The following is a 24,512-nucleotide window of genomic DNA, read 5'->3' as shown; positions in this document are numbered from 1 at the left end:
TAAAGACGAAAATCAGAGAATAATGGAGCCTGGGAAATGTCATCTGCAGGGGCCATTCTTTGTGAGACCAAGCATACCAGGGAAGGTAGGAGAAAAAATACAACAGTAAACAGGCCGATGTTTGACCCAGACGGTGTCAGGATGAAAATGCAGCAGGATGGTGCCTTGGATCAAGACAGAGTACAGCTTATCCTTGGGCAACATGGATTTGAACTGTGTGCCACTTACACATAGATTTTTTTTTCTGCCTCTGCCATCCCTGAGACAGCAAGACCCACCCCTCCTCTTCCTTCTCCTCCTCAGCCTACTCAGTGTGAAGACAATGAGGACGAAGGCCTTTATGATGATCCACTTCCACCTAATGAAGAATAAACATATTTTCTCTTCCTTATGATTGTCTTAACAACATTTTCTTTTCTCTAGCTTACTTTATTGTAAGGATAGAGTATACAATACATATAAAATACAAAATATGTTTTCATATAATCAACTATTTATGTGATCAGTCAGGCTTCTGGTCATCAGTAGGCTTTTAGTAGCTATGTTTTTGGAGAGTCAAAAGTTATATGTGATTTTTCAACTTTGTGAGGAGGGTTGGTGCCCCTACTTCTCATGTGTTCAAGGGTCAATTTAATTTGCCAGATGTTTTTGTCAGGAGTTTGATTCTAATCTGAATAGGAAAGTGAAGGTTAGAAGGGCTGCTACCCAATGGGATGTTTGGGGAAGTTTTCTCAGGCCTCTGCTTCCTGAGCAAGGCACACACTCACCTCTAGAGGTGCTTCAGGATAAACATGGCAATCTTCCAGGTTTGCCATTTTTTTTGAGGGAACATTTGGGCAAAAGTATTTTGATATTTCCTGTCTTAAATAGGTGTCATGACATACATGTATAGACAGTATCACTTTTTAAAATAAAGGGGACTTGTCCTGTCTTTTTCACTGTTACATCCCTAACACCTAGGACAGAGCCTGGGACCTAGCAGGTGTTCAATAAATATTTATGGAATGAATGAATAAATGAATGGACTACAGAGTAGAATACAAAATTTCCATGGATCTCAGGATAAAATGAGAGATTCTAAAAAAAAAATCTTCCTTTTTAGTCTTTTTTAGTGGTTTGCTTTGAGCTCCTGTCCTTTGAGTTCTGGGTTGGGGTGGGGGTGAGAGCCACCATCCTCAATCCTTTGCAGCCTGTGAATGAGAAGCCCTACTTAGGATGATCAGCCCCTACTCCTAGGTAAGGGCCTGCTGTGAACACCTGCCCCTAAATGGCTTGCCCACTGGATGTTAGCAGGCATTCTTTATCACAACTGCTAACACACACCCTTGACCTACACAACCATTATCCTCATACTCACTTCAGCCTCCCCTTTGAGCAAGGGTCCCCTGCTTCTCAGTGAGATGGACCAGTCTCTTCCCTCCTTCCCTCCCTGCAGGCTTCTATTAACCTCCTAAACTGGAAACTCTGAGGACACAGGCTGGAAGGTGGGGTGTCACCCACGTGGAAAGGGAAGTGCTCTCTCTATACACACTGCCAGAGGTTGTGTGTCATGGGGAAAGACTCACCACTGCTGTTGCCGGAATCTTAAGAGGCTAATGGCAGCATAGACCTTGGGCTGGGCAGGGAACCAGCACTGTCACTGACTTAGAGCCACGGTGTTCTCATCTTTAAATTGGGGATACCTCCCTTTACAGAGCTGTCCCGATGAGGTGACAATATGTCCTGGGGCATGGCAAGCTCTCAGTAAAGAGAGGCATTCTCCATTCAAATCTTTGACCTCCTGTCCAGGAACAGGCAGGGTCTAATTTCCCACTCCTTGAATATGGGCTGGTCCTAGTGACTTGCCTCTAGCAAATAGAACGTGGTGGGAAGAATGCTGCTTGATTTCCGAGGCCAGGTCATCCAAGGTGACACAGCTGACACCGCCTGTCTCTCTGCTCTACCCTCAGACCCAAACCACCACGTTGTGAGGAAGCCAGGCCCATGAAGGTGCCACTTCTAAGTGTTCTGGCGAAAATCTCAACTAAAGTTGATTCAGGATCAACAGCCAGACATGTGAGTGGCTATGCTTTTGGGCTATTCCAGCCCACCCACTGCTGACTTCAGCGGCATGAGTGACCTCAAGTGGGAACTTCCCAGCTGAGTCTGGCCAAAGCCAGAAGAGATAAGAATAATAAAATAATAATAATAAACCAGGAGAGATAAGAATAATAAACGGTTGTTGTTTCTTCATGCCACTGAGTCTGGGGTGAGTTGTTACCCAGCAAGAGGTAATCCGAACACACAGAAAACAAAATCCAACATCTGGTATTCCAAATTCACTGCCCGCAGTCTTCCAGACCCCCAAATCCCTTGGAGATGTCGGCTGTCCCTGGCTGGTGAGTGAGGTTTGCAGGGACCCACTTACAGAGCACGGGAGTCTAAAAGGCTTGGTGGGTGTGGTGAAGGAGGCGCTGTAGATGGGGTCTGGGTGCAGGCCGTCATTCCACTGGGCCAGGATCGCATCCCGGTAAATAGTGACTCCGGCGGCAGCCAGCGCGTCCGCCACGGCGCTCTCCACCGAGTAGTTGTTGATGCAGGTGATGGTGGAGGCCGGCGGGGGCTGCACGAGGTGCACGCGGCTGCCGCTCACGCCAAGGTTTAAGAGCGTCTCCACAGTGGTGTAAGTATCAATTGTATTCCCATAGACAATGACATTCCCTAGGAAAGAAGGGAAAACGCTAAGATATACAGTTCAGAAAACCAAAAAACCTTAGTCAAATGCTAATAATGCCGAACTGCTCCGTATAACCCTCTCATTTTTCAGCTGCAGGAAGCAAGGGGTGTTACCTAGCAACGGCGACCAAGATAATTTAGTAAAGAATCGGCACAAAACATCCCACAAAGTAGTCAAGTACTTTTAATGCAGAAGTAGGACATTCGTTTATGTTCCTCTAATTTGAAGTTGAAATTATGCTGAAAGAAAACTGTCTAGCAAAAACCTTTTGTCTTGTTTTTGTTCCCAATTTGCTATACTTATTAGGGAAACAAAATTACTAATGTTGGCAATGTATATTAGTTCTTTCTTACAGACAAAAAGGCAATGGCAAAAAATATTCATGCTCATGATGTTACTGATATTTTAATATTTAAATGTTGAACTGGATTGATTTCAAGGAAGTTTTCCCTTTTTTGAGAATTAAAGGCTGGAACATTCTGCTTTTCAACAGATAATTTTACAAAGATTCAACCCTGATTTTTAGAATTTAATGTGTCAAGACCTAGCTAGAGAGACTGAAGGACAGTATTTTGGTTAGCAAAAATAAAATTACAAAATAATCTTGACAGATTTCCCTTGTGTAAGAGCATTTTGATGATAGTCTATACTATTTACATTTCTCAAAAAGACCACAGAAGTAATTACATATGCTATTCTACAATTTTAGCAGTTTTAAGATCAATGACACTATTAAATTAATGAAATGTAGTATATGCTATTTTTGACATTGAATTGGCATTTTCAAATTTTCACAAAGAAATAAATTGCTGTAGACTCATTTTCCAGGTAAGATACCAATTTTACCACAAAATGTACACTTTGTTGAATGTCTCTCTGTTTTTCTCCTGTTCATGAAATAGTATGAAAAGGAATTTTACAAGCCAAAATAAATAGCAAGTGTATTAATTTAATTTGGTTGAGGAAATCATGCCCAAATTGTTTTCAATCCAAAACTGAAAGGAGGTGTGATGGTTTGTCTTGTTTGCTTAGGAAAAATAAACTACAGTAACTTTCAGATGGCTTCTCGGAAGCTAACAGCATCTAGAAAGTTCTCCCATACTCCCTGCTCTTCATCTATGGAAAGCCAAGAAGGCACTGAAGTGAGGGAGTGGAGTCTCTCCATTCTGCCTTCGCTAGGACGCTAGGACAGTTTTGTGGCTATGACTCCCACTCTGTTCAGATGCTCAAATGCAACATTCCTCGGTGAGCTGCATTTTCCTTGGCTGAAAGAGGCAACATTTTGCTTAAATTATTGAGGCTCCCACCTGCTACAAAACATGAATCTTGGCTGTCTGGCACAACAAAGAATCAGCCTGCCAAGAAAGGCAAAACTTGAACCGAAAACTGTCAAAGGTTTGAGGTCTTCTGTCCTTTTGAAATAGGCAAGCCAAAACAATATTCATTTTCAGTTGAACAAATTTAAGTGTGTTTAGATCTCACACAGCTAACGATTTTGTGTTTTCCGGTCTCTTTCATGAGAGCTGTTAGCAGCTCTACTGTGAGCTGGGCTTTTTCTTTACAGGCTCATGGAAAACTGGGCCTGTGGTGCTGCTGGGGTTTGGAGAGCTCTCTGATCCAGCGAGCGTGGTCCACGACTGCAGGCAGCTGGAGAGGATGATACTTTTCGATTCCAAAGGTAATACATTTTATAAAATCTCTGATTTCAAAATTAGAGGTTTATTTCTAGATAATGTGACTTCTAAACAGTTTTGGCTATCTTTATGTTTAATTTGAAACAAAATTCCCTAACAAAAATGTAAGACTTCGGTTATCTTAAGAGTCAGTTATCATCATAGCAATGGTGCATAACAAACCACGTCAAAACTCAATGTCAAACAACAAGCAGCATGTTGTAGGTGGTCTACATACCTATGGGCGGACGGATGTCAGCTGATATGGCTCCAGGTTGTGGCTGGGTTTGTTTGCACCATATGTGTTTCATCCTGCTTGGACTGACAGCTACCTGAGGCATTTTCTATTTATGGTGAAATGCAGGTGCACAGAAAGGCAAGCACAAGGGCCCAGGCACATATCAAGCCTCCGCCCACATCACATCCACTAACTTCCCATTGACCCAAGTAAGTGTCATGGCCATGTGCATGAGCACAGAAGTGAGGACATCCACTCTGCCCACACAGGAGGGAGAGAAGGATGAATATTTACTGACCGGCAGTGCAATCAGCATGGTCATATGGAAGATGACTGCCTGTGTGATTTCATCTCAAACTTTTCATTTAAACAGGTTTTCTATGACTAGTTATAGTTCTCTCATTTCCCATAAAATATAGTAGAATGTTGTGACAATATAATCTGTTATATTAAATAAATAAGAACATGTTACAGGTCAAATCACATTCCTCCACAAATATAACAAAACATGATAAAAACTAGCTATTAATATGTAAGATGGCCTACTATTCTTGACCAGGTCCACCTCTTGCCTTTTTTTAATTTTCATTTTTATTTTTCGAGACAGAGTCTCGTCCGTTGCCCAGGCTGGAGTGCAGTGGTGCGATCTCAGCTCACTGCAACCTCCACCTTTCGGGTTCAAGTCATTCTCCCACCTCAGCCTCTCCTGAGTAGCTGGAATTATAGGCCCACACCACTATGCCAGGTTAATTTTTGTATTTTTAGTAGAGACGAAGTTTCGACATGTTGACCAAGCTGGTCTTGAACTACTGACCTCAAGTGATCTCCCCACCTTGGCTTCCCAAAGTGCTGGGATTATAGACGTGAGCCTCTGCGTCTGGCCCAGTCTCTTGCCTTTAAATATCTCTGTTCTGTGGGAGATTATTCTTTTCATCATCTTTGTGCAGTTGTGAGTTCTTTCTGCAACACTGCTCACATTTACTTTGTAAAGGATTTTTAGATCCAGTTCATGTTTATCTCTGGACTCCTCTATGCCAGGCACACAGTTAGGTACTTTTATACACAATCTCTCATATTGTTATCATTATCGATAACAATAGCATTTAGAACTGTTAACAATAATATGGGCTTCAGTCAAATGCCCATATATAATGTTGTCATACAGCAAAATATAAGCATGGTGATAACTCTTAGAATAACCAAAGTCTTATATTTTGGGGCCCCCTCCAGAAAAAAAGCTTAGTAGACAAATACTTTGATTATTCATTTTGGGACAAATCAAACTGGTTTAAAAATATGATTACTTATATTTATCAGAGTAATTTTACTAATACGGATGAGTTGGAACCAGTGCTTCTGAAGAACCCATGTCAAGGCCTTAGCTTGCCTGTAGCTGTATCTGGTCCCTACAGACTGTCCAGCCTCCAGGCAGGTGAGACCCCAGCAGGCCTGTGGGTGGTCTCCAACTTTCCTTTCCAGCACTCACCATGGCCTACACACCCAGGCTATAGCCAGGCTTCTTGGCGAGATGACTTGTTTGGACTGTAAGGTCCATGTTTGCCCTTCCCATCATGTTATCCCTGGAGCCTAGCACAGTGCCTGGCCTACACTGGATGTGACTGTAATTACCACCATAGTATTGTGTTTCCTGACCAGATACGTGGATATATGTCAGAGATTTATTAGATTGCTGATCCTAAGACTTTCTTCCTGCTAGCTGGATCATGCTTTTGGGCCCTCTAAATATTTAACACCAAACAACCTCACTGTAGCCAGATTTTCCCACCACCTATTTCTGCTTGGTATTCACTACTAAGTTGGCACTGTAAGATCTATCCAGTCACAGAATGGGCTACACACCTGAGATTTGTAAGACAGAAATATGTTCCCCTTAACGATGTCAGATCTGGTTATTAGGTTTCCGGTGTAGGCTCATGAAATCCCACAGTCCCTAATGTAACCGAAATTGTGTGTGCCTATAATTTGTTAATTATAGATATAAAATACTACTCCTGTCACATTGGTGGCATTTAAGCTCAGGGAAACAAGAAATTACATCTTTAATGTGCTATTTAAAGAAAGACAGGGCTGAGTAGTGGCCCATGCCTGTAATCCAAGCACTTTGGGAGGCCAAGGCAGGAGGATTGATTGGGGCCAGGGGTTCGAGGCCAGCCTGGGAAACACATCATAGCCTCGTCTCTACAAAAAAAAAAAAAATATATATATATATATATATATATCTCTTAGGCATGGCACATACCTCTAGTCCCAGTTACTCAGGAGGCTGATACAATTTCTGGGAATTTGTAGGAGTTTGACAGATTTCCACCCCTGGTTTTCTTTTAGATGTAAATGTGACGTTGGATGACCAGGCTTTCTTATATTTTATATGGAAGTAGCAGTTGGGTAACTCATGTTGCAATGTTTAAGTCAATTTTGGGCTGAATCAAGAAGGAAAGATGGGGAAGGAAGGAAATGGAGAGAGAAACAAAGGGGGGCAGAGACACAGTCGAACAGTAGGCGCCTCAGAGAAACAGATCTTCCTGAATCCCTGGGTAAGAGTTAGAAGGAAGAAAGAGTTTAAAAGTAGGTGAGAGAAAGTAGCTGCTGGGTGGGATGAACTGAGGGCAAGTGAATAATGACCGGCACCGGGGGACACTCTGTTGGTTGTGCCTGAGGGAGGTGTTGGGGCTGATAGTTACGTGTCCCCGTGTGTGCAGTGGGTAGCTGAGCCTCCACTGGCACAGAACAGCGTGGCGGCTGTACAGACAGGTGAGACAGCCCCAGTTATGGGGGCCATGACATATGTTCTTTGATAGCATGCTTTTATTTCAGTTTTTAATTAATTAATTAATTTCGAGACAGAGTCTCACTCTGTAGCCCAGGCTGGAGTGCAGTGGCACCATCTTGGCTCACTGCCATTTCTGCCTCCTGGGTTCAAGTGATTCTCATGCTTCAGCCTCCTAAGTAGCTGGAACTACAGGCACCCACCACCACACCCAGCTAATTTTTGTATTTTTAATAGAGATGGGGTTTCACCATGTTGGCCAGGCTGGCAGTGAACTCTGGGCCTCAAGTGATCGCCCATCTCGGCTTCCCAAAGTGCTAAGACTACAGGCGTGAGCCACCACGCCCGGCCTACAGCATGCTTTTCATAAGCTGGAAAACTTCAGTTAATGAAATATGAATTTATTTATTTAAATTTTAATTTTCTGGATACATAGTATGCCCATATTAAAGATGAATTTCATCCATGTATACCTACCATTGTGTACTTTACAACGCATGGAGCCCTTGCAAATATTTACAAGGAGGTAGGTAACACACTGCAGGGGCTTCCTTCACATTACTGGGATATCACACACACTGTTTTGAAGTTTCTAGACACACATAAAAAAAGGAGAGTGGAAAAACTGATGATTTCCCTTTCCCTGGATATCAGTTTTATGCTGAAAGATTTAGTCACCGTTTCCTTCCCAGATCAGCTTACCTAACAGATGAGAAATGACCAGCTTTTGCTCTCGATTTAACAGGTGACAGAGGTAAAGGATGGGCTGCCCCACTTTCAAATGGCAAATAACCAACAATAGAACACTCTGGGTGGATTCCCCATAAAGGATAAGGGAATATAACCATGGCAGTTTTCATGGAAGACCAATCTTTGTTGCTCTTTTTAGGGAATAAATCATGCATTACTCTGACTGCAGATCTGAGACGGGCAGTAGGGTCCAGGCAGAGCGCCCGTAAAAAGGCGACTGTGTGGAAGCTCCTCAAATTAAAGCTGTCAAGCAAGAAGGAGCCCGAAGTCATTCTCTCACTGCTAACCAGTCGCAACCTTTGAAACAGAATGTGCAAGGGTGCTTCCTAGAGGAAGGAGGGTGCCAGCGTCAACAGCCCAACCAAGGAGAGAGAGGGGGAAGTGATGATGCAGTCAATACCCGCGTGAGCTGTCGATTCCCCACTTCAGACTGAAGGGCACTAGCACTTGCCAATTAAAATGCTGGTAGAAATGTACAGATTATCTTTTCGCTTTTTGTTTTTGTTTTGTTTTAAGATGGGGTCTTGCTGTCACTCAGGCTGGAGTGTAGTGCACAACCACAGCTCACTGTAGTCTCGAACTCCTGGGCTCGAGCAATCCTCCCGTCTCAGCCTCTTGAGTAGCTGGGACTATAGCCACATGCCACTATGCCTGGCTAGTTTTTAAAAAAAATTTTTGTAGAGATGGGGTCTTGCCATGTTGGCCAGGCTGGTTCCAAAATCCTGACTTCAAGTGATCCTCCCACCTTGGCCTCTCAAGGTGTAAATCAACAAATCAGCAACTTTGATAGTGACCATGCACATAAGGCGATCACACTTTAAAGTTTCAACCTGGGGCTGGGTGTGGTGGCTCACACCTGTAATCCCAGCAATTTGAAAGGTTGAGGCTGGCAGATCACTTGAGGTCAGGAGTTTGAACCCAGCCTGACCAAAATGGTAAAACCCCATCTCTACTAAAAACACACAAAAATTAGTTGGGCATAGTGGATCACACCTGTAGTCCCAGCTACTCAGGAGGCTGAGGTAGGACGATCGCTTGAACCCAGGGCACGGAGGTTGCTGTGAGCCACAACAATTGTGCCACTGGTGGGTGACAGAGACAGACTCTGTCTAAAAAAGAATAATGCACCAAGATTCAGGAAGTTCTTCAATTTATGTTAATCAAGGGGGAAAAATGCCAGTTTCATCATCCTGGTTCCTGAAGGCAGTACGTAAGAGTTTCAGGAGTTAGAAAACAAGTAATTAAAGGTATGACTTTGCAGGAAAGGAAAACTAAGTTGATTTCCCCATTAAGTTCAAGAAGTAAAATAAAGTGCTAATTTTTTTAGTCATAGATGTACCCTAAAAGTAATGGGACAACTTTTAAAGAAATTATTTTTAGTAGATGCTAAAAAGTCATTTTATTCTTTTGAACTGAGTGCTTTACTTTTAAACACTTGGAAATTGTGCTCTGCTGCCATTTCATGGTCACGCTCAATGCTATAAAGATGAAGCTTCTCCAAGGAGAGAATCAGGACTTGGAGGGAAAGATTTGCTGGTCTGGTGGTCTGGCCATGAAGTTAGATCTCAAGAGTATAAGAAATAAATTCAGGATTTATGCACACAATATTAACATGAAGTTTTCTTCATAGTTATTATATCTTTAAGGTCAAAGAAACAAGAATTATGTGCTACATTTTATAGTTTATATATTTTAAATTATGTCTGCATATTTACCTATTCTTTTGTATTTTAATGAATAATTATATTTCCTTTTTCTGCTTCAAAAGAGACATACAGTGGTTACATATGACTCATTCATCCTCAGAACAGACCTGTGAGACAGGATTTATCATTTTATCCAGAAAACAAGGTACAGAGAGGTTAAATCTTGAGCTCAAGGTCACATGGCAAGCAGGTGGGTCAGCAGGACTCAAACCCCATGAGTCTATTTCAAAACCAGGTCTCATAGCACTGCAGTACACTTGCAGATGGATGTGTAACACGTTACTAAAATATACTCCAACTGGCATTTTACATGGGTAAATATCTTCAGCAAATAACTAGATAATGAAATATTTTTAAGTAGCAATCACAGAATATTAATAAATTGTGAAATAAACACTTATTAAAAAACAGGCCAGGCATGGTGGCTCATTGCCTCTAATCCCAGGACTTTGGGAGGCCAAGGTGGGAGAATCACTTGAGGTTAGGAGTTTGAGTCCAGCCTGGCCAACATGGCGAAACCCCATCTCTACCAAAAACACAAAAATTAGCCGAGTGTGCTGGTGCATGACTATAATCCGAGCTTCTCAGGAGGCTGAGGCAGGAGAATCACTTGAGACGGAGAGGCAGATGTTTCAGTCAGCTGAGATTGCACCACTGCACTCCAGCCTGGATGGCAGAGCAAGACTCTGCCATATACATATAAATACATATATATAAATTTATAAATAAATAAAAATATATGTGTGTATATATATGTGTGTATATATGTGTATGTGTATATATGTGTATGTATATATATGTGTGTGTGTGTACATATATATAAATCTTGCCCACAAATAGAAACAGACAATGCTCTTTTTACTTTTTAGAAGTCAAAGCATAAGATTTCTATGCCCGAAACGTGACCTGTCCCATTCTGCTCTGCTGAATAAAAAGGGAAGAATATATTAGATATAACATAACAAAGGCTTTGTTCGATGATGCATGCAATGGAATTTTAATGTTATACTTTTCCTATAAACATGCTTTTAATAAGGCAGTAAACTATATTTAGCTAAAGATGAAAATAATTGATCCATTTTGAGCCATTAAGGCAGTTTATTTTTTTTTTTACTTTACTTTCATCCTACTTTTCATTTTCATGGAAAGTACAGAGGTAATAGCAGATGAATTTCAATTAGTTTCAGTTAGTGCCATAAATTGTTATCGTGTATCGGGTTGCTGCGTTCTATCAGAAACCCCCCAGCAGAACACTCCAGGTTTTGTTTGCAGTTGAAAGCAGCATTTGAGCCTGTGATGTCAGCTCTTCTCCATGGCATTGGAGCAGTTCTAACAGTTTAGGGTAATTTACTTATATAAATCCATCCAACTCTAGAGCCCAGAAAACCATGACCTCCGGATGGACTAATTCCATCACGGAACCACTGTGTTCTCCTTTGGAAGCAGAAGATGTGAAATAAAACAGTGACTGGGGGAAGGAGCTACACTTTGGGGTGGTATCTGCGTGCGTCTGCAATGCGTAGAAGTTCAAAGGAGAGCCGACTTCCTCCTGGGAGTATCTCTTGTTACTGATGCCCAATATCCACTGTTCTAGAACACTCCATCCACCATTCTCCCCTCACATCCCTGGGCTTCACTAACATCAGCCCTGGTGTTTGCCAGGATTCAGGGTGTGGTTCCCGGAGGGACACGTCACCCAACCACAGCCAATGGGACACGAGGAAACTATTTTTCGCTGTCCTTGGCTCCCTTGCCCCAACTCACACGCTAAAGTATTTAAAAAAGGGGAAATTAGCACCGAGGGAGTACAAATCAACTATGATGAAAACTGTCCACGTTTCTCCTGGTGTTATTAGGGTGACATGAATAAAAAGCAAGGACTGAAATGTCCAGGACGGTCACGGATCGCTCCATGAGACCTTTCAAACGTGCAGGAACACAGCCCTGCTCCTTGCTTTCCATCGTGCGCCAGACTTCTAGCTTCTGGCTTCAAATGCCAATGACACAGGCAGGTGGGAGGGAGTCCCTAGAAAAACTCCAATCAGCCTGCACATTGGGGTGGAGCCTCGGGAAGTCCATGCCATTTGCAGTGGGGAGGAGCCTGACCCCTCCCTTCCTGTGTGGAACCTGGGATTCAAGTAGCCTGCTGGCCTTGCACAGGATCCTGCTTCCCCGCCCCCCCAACTCCCCTTTCTTTTTTCTTTCACCCAGTAAAACCCTGTTTTACTCACCCTTCAAACCCTCTGCGAGCCTACATTTTCGTGGCCATGGGACGGACAAGGACCCCGTCTTTAGCTGAACTAAGGCAAAGCCCTGCAACACCACCATCTCATAGCTGACTTGGAAATAAGCTAGAAGCGCCTGTGTCAGCAAGACCACCAAATGCAGCAAGGGTGGCCACTTCCAGCTAGCTCCTGCGTGCATAACTGCCTTGCCTCAGCTGGCTACTGCCATCCATGGTAAGCCATTCTCCCGCGGTCACCTTCTCTCCGCTGGCATGGGTACTACAGATGGAAAGGCCATTTTCCCAAAGTGCTATGTGTGTACAGTGGCACCCACCTGGTCAGCTCCCATTCCTAAAAGGTAACCAGTTAAAACTTGGACGTGGCTGGGTGCTTGCGGCCCGCCAGTGTCTGTCCCTGCCCACGCCTCCGGCTTCATCTCCTGCTGCTGCCCTTCACAGACTCTGCCCAGCCCATGTTGTTGGCCCAGTGTCTTTTGGACACAATCCAAACTCCCCCAGCCTTTCTGTCTGCTTATCCTGTCCCTCTTCAAGACTAAGCTCACATCCTCCTTTCTTGGGGAGGCCTTCTCCAAACTTCGCAGCCTCCAGGACTCTCCTGAAGGCCACAGCGCCTCTATAGCTGACTGGCACCTGGTGTACACGGATCCCTGGCTTTCAATAGAGACTGATGTCCTCAACTTCATCAGTGCCCTGGTGGCAGGGGCTGAGACTTCTACTCTGGGGTACCTTTAATTCCATCACATGTAAGAGCAATGCTAATGGCAGCCTCTATTTACAAAACTCTTTCTATGTATGAGACTGTCCTGAGTACAGCATGTAATCTCATTTATCTCTTTTCACCCTCTCAGCATCCCTTGTGAGTTAGATATTATCTGGAATCTGAGAAACAGAGCAGTTAAATAACTTGCCCAAGGGAAACAGCACAGCCAAGATTTGAACCCAAGTCATGTGACTCCAGAACCTGAGCTAGACTGCCTTTATAAATGTCTGTTATTCGTGAGGAGGAACTTAACTCATCCTGTTTAGCCAGCATGTTATTACTATCATTACCAAGGATGAAGTTTTAAAGAAGAGCTTCAATTTCATTCAAGGGTTCTCTTGTCTTCATCTCAATTGACCATCTATTTCCAAGTTAGGCCGAATGCAAAAAGTTTTGATAAAACTCACCATGTGGAGGGGGCGGGGGTAAGGAAAAGAGTTACATCCTGAACTGTCTTCACTTACATTCACTAAAACATTTATTTTCATTTACTATGTGCCAGGCACTATGCCGGATACAAGTGACATTGAGATAAAGTAGAGCTGAAATTATCTAAGAAATGGCTTGGAGCTTCAACCAAGTATGGTACTGTAGATGTCTCAGAAGCAAAGTTGCAACAGCTGTATTCTTTTCAAAATGCAGTTCTGGAAAGACCACTAGGCTCTGCACAGTATGAAAAGGGATTTGAAAGCCCAGCAATGAAACTCAAGTATCATATACCCAAAGTCTCAGTTAAGAAATAGAGGTCACAAGGTGACTGAAGCGATTTGGCATGAATGTCTATTTCTACATGGAATGCCTTCCCTGCTAAACATATTTCAGCCTGCCAGAGAAGCCAACGGTGTATTTAGGAGCTCTACCTCGAGGCCTTCTCTCACGCTGGATCCTATTCTTTGCTGCATTTTCTGGGAGCCTCTGTGGGTATAATTCTGTCTTGTGGTTGTTGGTTATTGGCTCAGGTGGGGATGGGCTTTCTGTCCTAGGCCTGCTCTGCTCTGAGATTTGGACTGTGATCCAGTGATGCTGCAAGAATAATAATGGCAAGAATAAGATCTGAATGGGAGTAAAGGTATGTCTGAATATGACCTGGATTCCAGAAAAGATACAAAGAGGAGAAAGTTTTCTTAAGGCAAGATGTTAACATTTTTTCTTAACTTTGTTTACTTGAGAATTCACTTGAAAAGGGCCTCTACACGAAGTTAAATTAACTTTGACAGGTCAGCTTTCCCTGAAAGCTCCCAGAGCTTGGTCCCAGCATGTGAGTGTTAAGAGCATCTACCTGGGAGATGCCTGGGAGAGTGATTAAGCACCAGACCTGGAGAAAATCACCTGCATATAAGACAGGAAACTAATTTCCACATACTTCTTATTCTGGCTCTTTGGTGGACAAAAGCAGGCACTCCAAATGGCTTTATACACTGGCTGCTGGGAGACAGTCTTAAATCTTAAAAAAGCATTTCCCTTTAAGGGGGCAGTGTAGCATCATCATCTCTGACGACTGGCCAAGTCAGCAGAATAGCACTGATGCTATTCCTCCATCTGAGCACCAAGAGGACAATACAAAGGCACTTGAAAGAGACCATAGCGCTTCTTGCTTTGAGGTTTCTAAATTCTCTGCCATCAACATTCCACCTTAAGAACTTGCAGTGCCACTTTCGAAGGGTCTTTCTTGGTCAAATGCTCCCTAGCCCAAACATCCAAAACACACAGAGGTTCAAAGTTAAAGCACGGCACTGCAGGCTAACAGGATTGGGTGCAGTCTTAAAGACGTACTGTGCATTTTGTATTGAACCACTGGCTTTTGTGCTTTTGGGGAAGTTATGGTACTGGGGAACTTATGGTACATTTGGAGGTCTGGACTTCATGAAATGGTAATGATTTGTCAAAAATGTTATGGCTAAAAGCAGGTTACTACAAACTACAGCTCATCGTCTGGTTTCATAAATAAATTTTATCAGAACACAACCATGCTCATTCATTTACATATTGTCTATAGTCGCTTGCTCACTAAAAGGGCAGAGTTCAAGAGTTGCAACAGAGGGCGTATGGCCTGCAAAGTCTAAAAGAAAAAAAATCCTAAGATAAGATCTTGCTCTGTCACCCAGGCTGGAGTGCAGTGGCATAATCATGGCTCACTGCAGCCTTGACCTCCCAAGCTCAATTGATCCTCCCACCTCAGCCTCCTGAGTAGCTGAGACTATAGGTGTACACCACCATGCCCAGCTAATTTTTGTATTTTTTGTAGAGGTGGGGTTTTTCCATGTTTCCCAGGCTGGTCTCAAACTCCTGGGCTCAAGTGATCCTCCCACCTCGGCCCACACAAAGTGCTGGGACTACGGGTGTGAGCTACCATGCTCAACCAAGTCCAAAATATTTACTATCTGGTATTTTACAGCAAAAATTCACCAACCCATGGATTAGAGAATTTTCCCTGATAAGAAAATACTCTGAGTCTACATAGATCATGGGGTAATTATTACAGAATGACTAAAAGGCTAAAACAGGTTTAAACATACATAGATGCAAAACTGAAAATAATTCCAAGTTTGGATGAAAGTATGAAATACTTTATGACATTTAAAAAATCTGGGTTGCATGCTAAAAAAGCTCAATAAATTCGGTATTGATGGAACGTACCTCAAAATAATAACAGCTATTTATGACAAACCCACAGCCAATATCATACTGAATGGGCAAAAACTGGAAAAATTCCCTTTGAAAACTGGCACAAGACAGGGATGCCCTCTCTCACCACTCCTATTCAACATAGTGTTGGAAGTTCTGGCTAGGGCAATTAGGCAAGAGAAAGAAATCAGGGGTATTCAGTTAGGAAACGAAGAAGTCAAATTGTCCCTGTTTGCAGATGACATGATTGTATATTTAGAAAACCCCATTGTCTCAGCCCAAAATCTCCTTAAGCTGATAAGCAACTTCAGCAAAGTCTCAGGATACAAAATTAATGTGCAAAAATCACAAGCATTCTTATACACCAGTAACAGACAAACAGAGAGCCAAATCAGGAATGAACTTCCATTCACAATTGCTTCAAAGAGAATCAAATACCTAGGAATCCAACTTACAAGGGATGTAAAGGACCTCTTCAAGGAGAACTACAAACCACTGCTCAGTGAAATAAAAGAGGACACAAACAAATGGAAGAACATACCATGCTCATGGATAGGAAGAATCAATATCGTGAAAATGGCCATACTGCCCAAGGTAATTTATAGATTCAATGCCATCCCCATCAAGCTACCAATGAGTTTCTTCACAGAATTGGAAAAAACTGCTTTAAAGTTCATATGGAACCAAAAAAGAGCCCGCATCTCCAAGACAATCCTAAGTCAAAAGAACAAAGCTGGAGGCATCACGCTACCTGACTTCAAACTATACTACAAGGCTACAGTAACCAAAACAGCATGGTACTGGTACCAAAACAGAGATATAGACCAATGGAACAGAACAGAGTCCTCAGAAATAATACCACACATCTACAGCCATCTGATCTTTGACAAACCTGAGAGAAACAAGAAATGGGGAAAGGATTCCCTATTTAATAAATGGTGCTGGGAAAATTGGCTAGCCATAAGTAGAAAGCTGAAACTGGATCCTTTCCTTACTCCTTATACAAAAATTAATTCAAGATGGATTAGAGACTTAAATGTTAGACCTAATACCATAAGAATCCTAGAGGAAAACCTAGGTAGTACCATTCAGGACATAGGCATGGGCAAAGACTTCATGTCTAAAACACCAAAAGCAACGGCAGCAAAAGCCAAAATTGACAAATGGGATCTCATTAAATTAAAGAGCTTCTGCACAGCAAAAGAAACTACCATCAGAGTGAACAGGCAACCTACAGAATGGGAGAAAAATTTTTGCAATCTACTCATCTGACAAAGGGCTAATATCCAGAACCTACAAAGAACTCAAACAAATTTACAAGAAAAAAACAAACAACCCCATCAAAAAGTGGGCAAAGGATATGAACAGACATTTCTCAAAAGAAGACATTCATACAGCCAACAGACACATGAAAAAATGCTCATCATCACTGGCCATCAGAGAAATGCAAATCAAAACCACAATGAGATACCATCTCACACCAGTTAGAATGGCGATCATTAAAAAGTCAGGAAACAACAGGTGCTGGAGAGGATGTGGAGAAATAGGAACACTTTTACACTGGTGGTGGGATTGTAAACTAGTTCAACCATTATGGAAAACAGTATGGCGATTCCTCAAGGATCTAGAACTAGATGTACCATATGACCCAGCCATCCCATTACTGGGTATATACCCAAAGGATTATAAATTATGCTGCTATAAAGACACATGCACACGTATGTTTATTGCAGCACTATTCACAATAGCAAAGACTTGGACCAACCCAAATGTCCATCAGTGACAGATTGGATTAAGAAAATGTGGCACATATACACCATGGAATACTATGCAGCCATCAAAAAGGATGAGTTTGCATCCTTTGTAGGGACATGGATGCAGCTGGAAACCATCATTCTTAGCAAACTATCACAAGAACAGAAAACCAAACACCGCATGTTCTCACTCATAGGTGGGAACTGAACAATAAGATCACTTGGACTCAGGAAGGGGAACATCACACACAGGGGCCTATCATGGGGAGGGGGGAGGGGGGAGGGATTGCATTGGGAGTTATACCTGATGTAAATGATGAGTTGATGGGTGCAGCACAGCAACATGGCACAAGTATACATATGTAACAAACCTGCACGTTATGCACATGTACCCTACAACTTAAAGTATAATAATAATAAATAAATTTAAAAAAAATAATAAAAATAAAATAAAATTATTAATTAGTTTATACTTAAAAAAAAAAAAAATCTGGGTTGCCAGTATAATCTATCTCTATATCTCACCTCTACCCAAAGGTTCCAGACTCAGCTGGTTTTATGGGTGATTTCTGTCCAACCCTTAAGTTACTTTGTATTTCAGATCCCCAAAGAATATTGAAAGCTTCCAAAAATGCTTTGTGAGACTAGCATACCCTTGATTCCAAAAACCTGACAAGCAATGCATAAAAGAGAGAACTACAGGTCAATCTCATTTATGAATTTAGAGGCAAACAGCCTATAAATAGTATCAGCAAATTGAATTCAGCAACGTACTGAATGCCATTTGATACTCATTTTTAAATGCTGAATGTAGTACATTAGTAACTTTTTAATGTAGTAAATGTTATAACTTGGCAAAAGTTAATACCTAAATGATCCACCAAAAATTATAATAAATTATATTTAATTTTAATGTATTATATTAACAAATATAATTAGATTATACTCATATACATGTATTAAATAAATTAGCATGTTTAATTTTACACATTGATGCCCACTTTCTGGGCACTTAGTGGTTTTACATCCTTGGGCTGAACTCTAAACCACAGGTGGCTGTGGAACTGAACCAGGTCACTAACTGTCTTCTCACTTTTAGGCAAAAGAAAGGGGCTGCTTTAAGTAATCTCCTAACCTTGACTTCTAAGTTTCAGTTAAAGACACAAAAGCAGCCAGGCCCTTTTCTGGTTGTTTCACTGGCTGAATGATTTCAATGAAATTCAAGCAATACAGAGAAAGATGCTTGAGAATACACTTTTGAGTGGCAGAGGCATTGGCACAAATGTTTCACTTTTTCATTTCGATTTAAAAAGTGGCACGTAACTCGAGTCTGTGTATTTGTGGGAAGGACTGTACGGGCAACACCAAGAAAGAGAACAATAGGTTGTGAAAACAAGAAAAGGCCCTTCCAATACAAGCCTTTTTCTTCCTAGGTCTTTTCAGCTTCACAAAAGAAGACATATTTTCCATATAATTGCTAAACATGTTTGCTTATTAAATTATTCTTTAATTAGTTAATGATTTTAGCTATGCTTTGCTCTTCGGATATTCATTTTGTATAATAAAATAATTATAGATAATTAAACTATCTCAAGCCTTTTTCTTTCCCCCAGCAAACATGCTGGGTATCCAAAAATGACAACAAGTTGTAAATTAATCTGGAAAACAAAGCATGACAGATGAATGATTTGGTTGGAATTAATTAGGAACTAATTATATACTGGAACTAGATGAAGAATGAGACTCATTATAAAAATAAAACGCTATTCTGAAGAGATGCACAGTTACCGACATCCTTACCTTCTGTGGTGATGGAGTTATTCCTTATCCAAGTCAGTGCCTTAAAGCAATCCTCTTCCTCATTGAGAGTGAAATGGTTGCAAGGAACTTTCCCTGTGTACCGCCGCTGACTGCTGTTGGGAACCTCTCTGTTTGTCAGGTGTTGACTAATATCAGCCCCTGTGGGGCATGGGACCTGAAGTATGTTAGAGAAATGCTTGTTTCAGCGATAATAGATAAAGTGGTGACAGTGGTTAAAAAAAAAAAAGTAGACATAGCAATGTTCAGTATGTCTTTTTCTGTCCCCAGATACAATCAATCAGATTTTAATCCAAGTAAGAAACACACACACACACACACACACACACACAGGTGTAATGAGCACCTAGAAACAATTATCAGAGGGAGTTGCTCTAGTTATGTAATGCTGTGTAACAAACTGTTTCAAAATTCAGTGGTAAAAATCAACCATTAGGCTCCCAGCCTATGCAGGATAGTAATTCAGACACGGCAAGGTGGGGAATGGCTTGTCTCTGTTCCACAATGTCTGGGGCCTCAGCTAGGAAGACTCAGGGGCTGGGGCCTGAAATTATCTGAATATAGTTAAACTATCTCAATCCTTTTTCTTTCCCCTGGAAAATATGCTGGGTATTCAAATGTGACAACAAATTGTCATGATTTGCCTTGCAGTTGATGTTGGCTAAGGGTTGGATTTGAGCTGGGGTTGTTGGCCAGAACACCTACATGTGGCCTCTCCATGTAGCTTGGGCTTCCTCATAACATGGTGGCTGGGTTCCTAGGGCAAGTGTTCTGAGAAAGAGAGAGCCAATAAAGAGAGGTCCAGGTTCTTTTCCAACCTAGTCTTGGAAGTTGAGCAGTGTCTCTTCCACCATATTCGATTCATGGAGGTAGCCATAAAGGCCTGCCCAGGATCAGGGGAGGGAACCTCAACTCCACCTCTTCATGTAGGAGAGGCAAGGCTCTGGAAGAGGACATGGAAGTGAATTGGATGTGGTGGCCATTTTTGGCAAAAATAATCTGCCACAGAAACAATTATATCCAGGGTTGAAATTTAAGGGTATAGAGGGGCTAGGCAGAAAAGAAAAGGAAGGAAACATTATTATTTACTTATGAAAAGTATAGAATTATTCCTTGTCTTGTCAGAGAAATATTCTCCTTCTCTTTATTCCCCTCCATCTTTCTCTCAGTTTTGATGCAGATGTGTGTGGGAACAGAAACTTTCCTCTACTGTAAGGAAAGTAACAGTAAAAACACAATAAAGGATGATAGCTGATACTCGTCTTCTGTGTCAAGGATACTGTGGTAAACTGGAGGGTTTGTGCTTGGGCCAGAGAGATCAGCCATGACTCCGCTCCATCTAGTTGCTGCCAGTGTAGAGTATGGATCCAGTATGGCCAGATCTGACTTCCCAAGAAATGCCAAGCCCTTGGGTTTTCATGTAGACTCCTGATCTTTTTTTTATTATATTGGTTCAAATTAAAATCAGACAAAGAAGTGTCATTGCAAAAACCAAATAAAACAGCACAGTGACCTGAGTTTCCCCAAATGGGCCACCACTTGGTCCCTCTGATTTTTAACTGGTTGCCAGGTGGAGGTTATGAGGAGAAAAAGAGGGCAAGCAGAGGGGCAGCCTAGAGGGACCCTGAGGCCTTTGGTGGAAGATCGATACCTACTGGCTTGCTGCATTCTGGGTCTAAGACCTCAGGGCTGTGAGGCAAGAATACTCCTAGAGCTATTACAGGCAATAAGTTCACCTGCGGTCAAGATGGATATTGGGGTAGAGGAAGTTCTTTATCCTTTGACAAGCAGGCAAATGCTGGCTGGTGCTTAAACTCATGGGGCTTGACTAAACTCCAGCTGACAGGAAACTTTTGGTTATACACTTCCTCAATAGAAATTGTAAAGCCTTAGTACGTTGCCGTGATGTATTTAATGCAATTTCAAACTAGATTAAATTAAAATGAAACAGAGCAAAACAGAACCAATGTTTAAAGCTGGATATTCTCTCTCCATTAAGAAGCTGCAGTGAAATTATATGTAGCAAAAGGGAACAACTAAATAAATAGTGGTCATTTACTGTAACCAAAATTGAGGAGGTAAAGTTTTCTTATTAGTAATATAGCTCATTTAGTAATACCCCACTAAAATGTTGATAGCATTATATTCATAGGTATTATAAAGCAGCCCACTGAAGGCTTTGGTGAAAGGTTTGACATGCACAATACTGAATACTGTGCTTCAGGTTTTGAAACCTCACTGGAACTACAAGGAGCATGGTAGCATAAAAGAAAATAAAATGTGGGTAACATTACATCAGTTTAGTAAGTCATGATTTAACAATTGAAAAAGCCTTGGCAGAAAGTGGCAGCGCTAAAGAACAAATTGAGAGCCCTTCATTTCTAAAAGTTTCAAGTAGCGGGTGTCTAGGCAAAAACAAAAAAGGAAGAGGAGAAAAAAGAATAAGGTCCGAATGGAAAATTAGCTCACTACGATCTTGAAATGTAGTTGCATTCTGACAATCCACATAATTCTTGTGTGCACTTAAATGTGTAGAGTTGTTTTGCGTACTTCTCTACTATAAAGAATAAGAGCAATTAAAGAAAACCTAATGGGATTATGGCATTTTCACAAAGTAGGCAGAACTGAAGCTAGGATTATAAATTCCAAAGCCACACAAATTTGTCTGCACAGAGTTTAGAAGAACTCAGTGAATTAGAAAACAATCTATGGAAAAAGAAGCTTGCTTTGTGACCAGTTCATCATTTACTGTGTTCTTGCATTGAATGGAAGCTTTTAGCAGAAAAATAATTTGTATGGAGACATTAAGAAGCCAGTACAAGAAATTTCCTTCTTCCATGTGTGCCTGTGGGGCCACAGAGCTATCCAGCCCTGAAAAGTAAAAAGAAGCTTCCTTTCTGAATGGTTCATCACATACTGTTTTCTTTCATTGAATAGCATATTTCAACACTAAGAGGAGTTTGTAGGCAGACATTTAGAAGCTAGCAGAAGTTTCTTACACCCATACACTCCTGTTGGTCAAGAGAGGTCACCAGCCCTGAAAAGGAAAAAGAGGCAAAGGAGAGAACAGTCTTTGATATAAGGGCTTGATTATCTTTAATGAAGTGCCACGAGGACTGGCTATCCAAACTGAGGGTCTCTGCCACTGACTAAAGTGCCACTAAATTTGAATGGAGAGCAGCAGATAACTTTTCAACCACACTGATTTGCCATTGCACAGTGCCACTGTCACTCAGCAATAATTCACGGTGGCTAGGACTGCTGGCTGTCTAACCCAATATTCTGTCTTCCTTTCTTAGTAACAGACTCTTGGGAAATATGCTCAGCTGAAAAACTGCATTTCCCAACTCATGACCTAAGAGGTGGTCAGGAGATACAAGTAGGAGTCCTTGGATGAGGTAATGAGAGAAGTCATCATGCTCTAGTCCTTCCTCTTTCGTGCCTCTTGAAAATGGAATGACTGGAACCACAGCAGCCATCTTGAGATGCTGAGAATGGAAAACACACATTAAAAATAGAAAGAGGGCCAGGCATGGTGACTCACACCTGTAGTCCCAGCACTTTGGGAGGCTGAGGCAGGCGGATCCCTTGAGCCTAAGAGTTTGAGACCAGCCTGGGAAACATGGGAGATCTCATCTCTACTAAAAATACAAAAAAAAAAAAAAAAAAAAATTAGCTGGGTTTGGTGGCATGCACCTGTATAGTCCCAGCTACTTGGGAGGCTGAAGTAGGAGAATTACCTGAGCCTGGGAGGTCAAGGTTGCAGTGGGCTGTGATTGCACCACTGCACTCCAGCCTGGGTGACAGGAGTCAGAACTTGTCAAAAAAAAAAAAAAAAAAAAAAAGATGGAAGGGCCTGGGTTCCTGATGACATCAGGGAGCCACCTTACCGGGCCTGGGTTGCTTTTCTACAGATATTTTTAATGAGAGAAAGAAATAACCTTTTTCTTTTTGAACTGCTTATTTGACTGTAGCTATAAATACTAAGCTCTAGAATCTCTGTGGTAATGACTTTTAAAAGCCGTCAAGTATAAGCCTTGCACCATATCAATGAGAGATAAAGGGAAACAACAAGAAAGGGAAAAGAGAGGGAAAGAGAAGGAAACAGAGACAGTGCTTGATCCAGGGCCAGACCACCTGAGTTTGGACCCTAGTCTACCACCTCTGTAGTAACCGACCTTGGGCAAACTACCTAAGCTTCACGGCATGGCACCTCGGTTCTCTCAACTACAACACGGGGATGCAAATGGCAGTGACCTCAGGGTATGTGAGAGTTCCATCCGTTACCACGTGTCTGTCTCATGGTAAACATTCAACGGCAGTCAGGTGCTCAACCGCTTTGAGGCTCCCTAGCAGCAGGCTCCTGTCTCCTAGGGCTGACCGTTTTCTTTGGAGTAGACTTTGAGTGAAAGTTGTTCCTCAGGATGAATAAACACTGCATTCCCGTCACTTTCAGGACCTAGATCTGTTTCCTAGAGCCATCATGTACAAGACTGAATTTGGTTTCCGTATGAAAATTCTTCAAGTATTTGAGGACTGGCTGGCCATCCTGCACACCCTGAATCTTCACCCCTCTGGCTGCACATCTGGAGTGACGGAGCCTATCCCTCGCTGTGCTTCAGCTTGTTCCTTCCTTTCTTCAATGGGACTCCAAGGAACGAAGGTCATATTGCAAGTGTACTTCTGTTTTTGTGGCACATCCTCTGATACAACCATGTTCAGCAGGTAACCGGTTCATGACCTCTATATTCTCATCATGGATTTTACCCTTGGTCAGGTTTAATGCTTTTCTTTCTCCAATTCCCTTTCTTGGGCACTAATATTATTGCTGTTTCTAATAGCTGTGTGAAATTTGCCTGACAGTCTTTTGCTGGTGCACTTTGAACCATCTTATTTTTAAACTTTTGTTGCCCTTTGATTGGGTATTTCTCTTATATTTTGAATTAAGTGTAAAAACAGAGTCTTGGTTCTTGTAACAGGGTGGTTTGAAGCCCTAACCCTAATCCACCCATAACATTCACCACTATTTTCTCCTCATGTCATTCTGGTTTACACCTTCACTTTTAACCATTGTGTCTGTTTTCCTTTGTTTTCTCCCTTTTATCTTCTGCAGTGTTGGGAAGGTGAATTTCTTCATGCTGTTTCAAAGGATTCTTTAATCTTATTTCTTCTAAATATAAGAGTCACACTGAAATAGTACTTTTGGGTTTCTCCACTTAAGACAATGCATATTCCTCCCTTGCTACCTCCCTCCCAATTGTCAACAACTTCTTGGTCTTTATTAGATTAATTTAACTTAAGAGTCATTTTTCTATTTTGCATCTATTCTGAGATTTACAACAATTATTTAGATTACATTTATAAATTGTTTGTGGTGCTTGCCACCTGTCCTTTTATACGATTATGAAATTCTAAATTTTTTTTTTTTTTTTTTTTTTT

General features: G+C 41.7%; 1 protein-coding gene across 1 annotated transcript in view; it reads right to left on the bottom strand.

The window, feature by feature from the left end:
- CFAP61 (cilia and flagella associated protein 61) overlaps positions 1-24,512 on the bottom strand; it is a 291,671-nt gene that overhangs the window by 75,508 nt on the left and 191,651 nt on the right. Inside the window, exons 21-22 of the mRNA XM_050805793.1 lie at positions 19,056-19,230; positions 2,408-2,700 (exon numbers count right to left, since the gene is read on the bottom strand). Coding sequence (XP_050661750.1) covers positions 2,408-2,700; positions 19,056-19,230 — 468 coding nt within the window. The remainder of the gene's footprint in view (positions 1-2,407; positions 2,701-19,055; positions 19,231-24,512) is intronic.

The sequence above is a fragment of the Macaca thibetana genome, chromosome 10 (genome assembly GCF_024542745.1).
Source record: "Macaca thibetana thibetana isolate TM-01 chromosome 10, ASM2454274v1, whole genome shotgun sequence".
Classification (NCBI taxonomy): Eukaryota; Metazoa; Chordata; class Mammalia; order Primates; family Cercopithecidae; genus Macaca; species Macaca thibetana.
This window is presented reverse-complemented; position numbering and strand designations above follow the sequence as displayed.